This window comes from Cicer arietinum, chromosome 6, assembly GCF_000331145.2.
Source record: "Cicer arietinum cultivar CDC Frontier isolate Library 1 chromosome 6, Cicar.CDCFrontier_v2.0, whole genome shotgun sequence".
Lineage (NCBI taxonomy): Eukaryota > Viridiplantae > Streptophyta > Magnoliopsida > Fabales > Fabaceae > Cicer > Cicer arietinum.
The window spans coordinates 22,914,301-22,916,775 of NC_021165.2; the positions used below are offsets into that span (position 1 = coordinate 22,914,301).

Sequence of the window (2,475 nt, forward strand, 5' to 3'; positions counted from 1 at the left end):
TTCCTCTATATATATTATATAGAAGTATTATTTGTATTGATAAATAAGTGTCTTATTTTCCTTGATTTAGATTCTATCATTGTGACTTTGGTTGGTCTGAGTTTCAAGCATTACATTCAACTTTTGTTTCCATAAATAGCCTATCAAATTTAAATTTTTTTGCAACTATCCCTTTTATTCTAATGTTTTTCACAATCATATAAAGCAACAGCATGTATAAAATACAGTCAACTTCTAAGATTACTCAAATACAAAATATTCATATTATTATCAATTGACATAATTATTGCTACGTAATATTTGTATTAAAACATTCATAATATAACATTTAATAACTATTAATATAATTTGTTTTTGAAAGAAAAATTAACACAGTTGATTATAAACAATAAATTTAATGAAATATTTTTTATGTTTTAAAAAAATTCTGCCTCAAAATTTCGCTTTAAGCATAAAGAGACGTTGAATCACCAGCTTTTAGCTTTGAATTGATAATAATTAACTTAATGTTGGATAAGTGATGGCAAAAATATAGATAATATTAGAATTCATTGTGTGATAACATTCTCATTCAGGAAACATTTTTTATTTCCCTAGGAATGATGTACATGGAACAAACAAATTGAAAACTCTTCATAATTGAAGAAAATGTTTTCTGTACAAATTTGGTTAATCTATCTAAATCTCCATTAGCATGATTTACAGTTCATTCAATAGAGAAGTGAGGTTTAGAAATTCATCTTCACTGCTTAGAATTGTGAGACCACCCATTGGATGATTATATCCAAATTCTTGTTCAGCTTGATGTAGTAATTCTTGAAATAATGGTTGATTCAAGTGTGATACAGGAATCACGAATCGCTTCATTTTATCTCCAACATACACTGCGAGATAGCCTTTTGGGATTTCAAATCCCTTGGTAGATACTTGGGTTTTGGAAAATGATGCCCTTCTAATAATACTTGTTATGCGGAAACCCATTGTTTTTTTTATGTTTCACAAAAAAAATACTAATCAATGATGTCAAAGGATCGGATGAGAAAGAAATATTTGAATTGTGATGATTTAGGATGCAAAAGACTTGTGTTGGTTTTAAAGCCCAAGGAATAGTGTATATATAGTTGCTAAGGGGCTTTGCATAGCCAATGAATGTATTTTGATGTGTTGTAATAGGGCCTAGTGACATGGATCACATGGTAATGTCTTAGAGAGGTCTTTTTCAAGGATTAGGAAGTTAAATGGGATAACATGCACATACCCTACATTATGAATAATGGCCAACATATAACCTCCTTGAAATTAAAGAGAGTGCAATGGTTAAAGAAACCTGGTGTTTTTTCATGCATTTGCTCTAGCTTATCCAATGGTAGACATGCTTTAGACATCTCACATGTTTCTTCAAATTGACAATGCAGCTAATTTACATCTGCCAACTAATTCAGCTAAACCCCATGAAATTTGCATACCACAATGTTGTGGTCCTGCCTACCTAATTTGTTAACATAAGGTGGAAGTTGTATTATCTATTATGATATTTGATATTTAGAAAAGTCCTCTAAGACAATACCATGTGAACTTGTATATGCTCTTGTCTCCTATAGTATACTCTTCTACTCCAATCATTCAACTAGCCAATGGTTTCTCAATTTTCTTTTATCTATATATGCAAGCATTTAGAACCAACGCAAATCATTCACATCCAAGACATTCCAATTTCAAAAACTTGGTTCTTGCTTACAATTCTTTTTTAAAATAATTTTTTCTCATCAAATTACACATACAACAATGGGTTTTCGTTTCACTAGTATCATCAGAAGGTCATCCGTAGCTGCTATACAAGCAGCATCAAAATCTGTAGAAGTGAAAAAGGGCTATGTTGCGGTGTATGTTGGAGAGAAACAAAAGCGGTTTGTAGTGCCTGTATCATACTTGAACCAACCTTCATTTCAAGACTTGTTGAGTCAAGCTGAGGAAGAGTTTGGATATGATCATCCTACGGGTGGCCTCACCATTCCTTGCACCGAATATGTCTTCCATCATGTAACTTCTTGCTTGAAAGGACTATGAATCTTACACTGTAGCATACTGACATAGACTAGATTAGTTGACACATTTTTTGTTTATATTAGGCATCTTTTTGACATGTAATTAATTATTACCCTTTTCATGGGAAATGGAGAAATATTGCTATCAGATTAACAAATTCAAAAAATTATTGTCCTCTTTTTTCTTGTGTAGTGAAAGTGAGCAGTAACTTTATCAGTTACAATTTGAACATGCTAATGCAAAAAAAGCAAGCTGCTTGTTGATGGAGATAAAATGACACGAATTTCCTCATAAATTTTACAGTATATATGAATTATGATATTCACAGTCAGTGCATAGCTCAAGTTTATTTTCCATAATCAAAGAGAATTATCAAGGATAAATTTATTTGGAACTGCATTGAAAGAATTTTGAATTTTATGCTCAAAT

The 2,475-nt window shown here is 31.0% G+C and overlaps 1 protein-coding gene across 1 annotated transcript; it reads left to right on the forward strand.

Annotated features, from left to right (window-relative positions):
- The first annotated feature begins 1,533 nt into the window (after window positions 1-1,533).
- LOC101512876 (auxin-induced protein 6B-like) lies at window positions 1,534-2,193 on the forward strand. Its single transcript, XM_012717644.3, has one exon. It carries the CDS (start codon window positions 1,786-1,788, stop codon window positions 2,065-2,067), a length of 282 nt encoding a protein of 93 aa, XP_012573098.1. The 5' UTR covers window positions 1,534-1,785; the 3' UTR covers window positions 2,068-2,193.
- The last annotated feature ends 282 nt before the right edge of the window (window positions 2,194-2,475 follow it).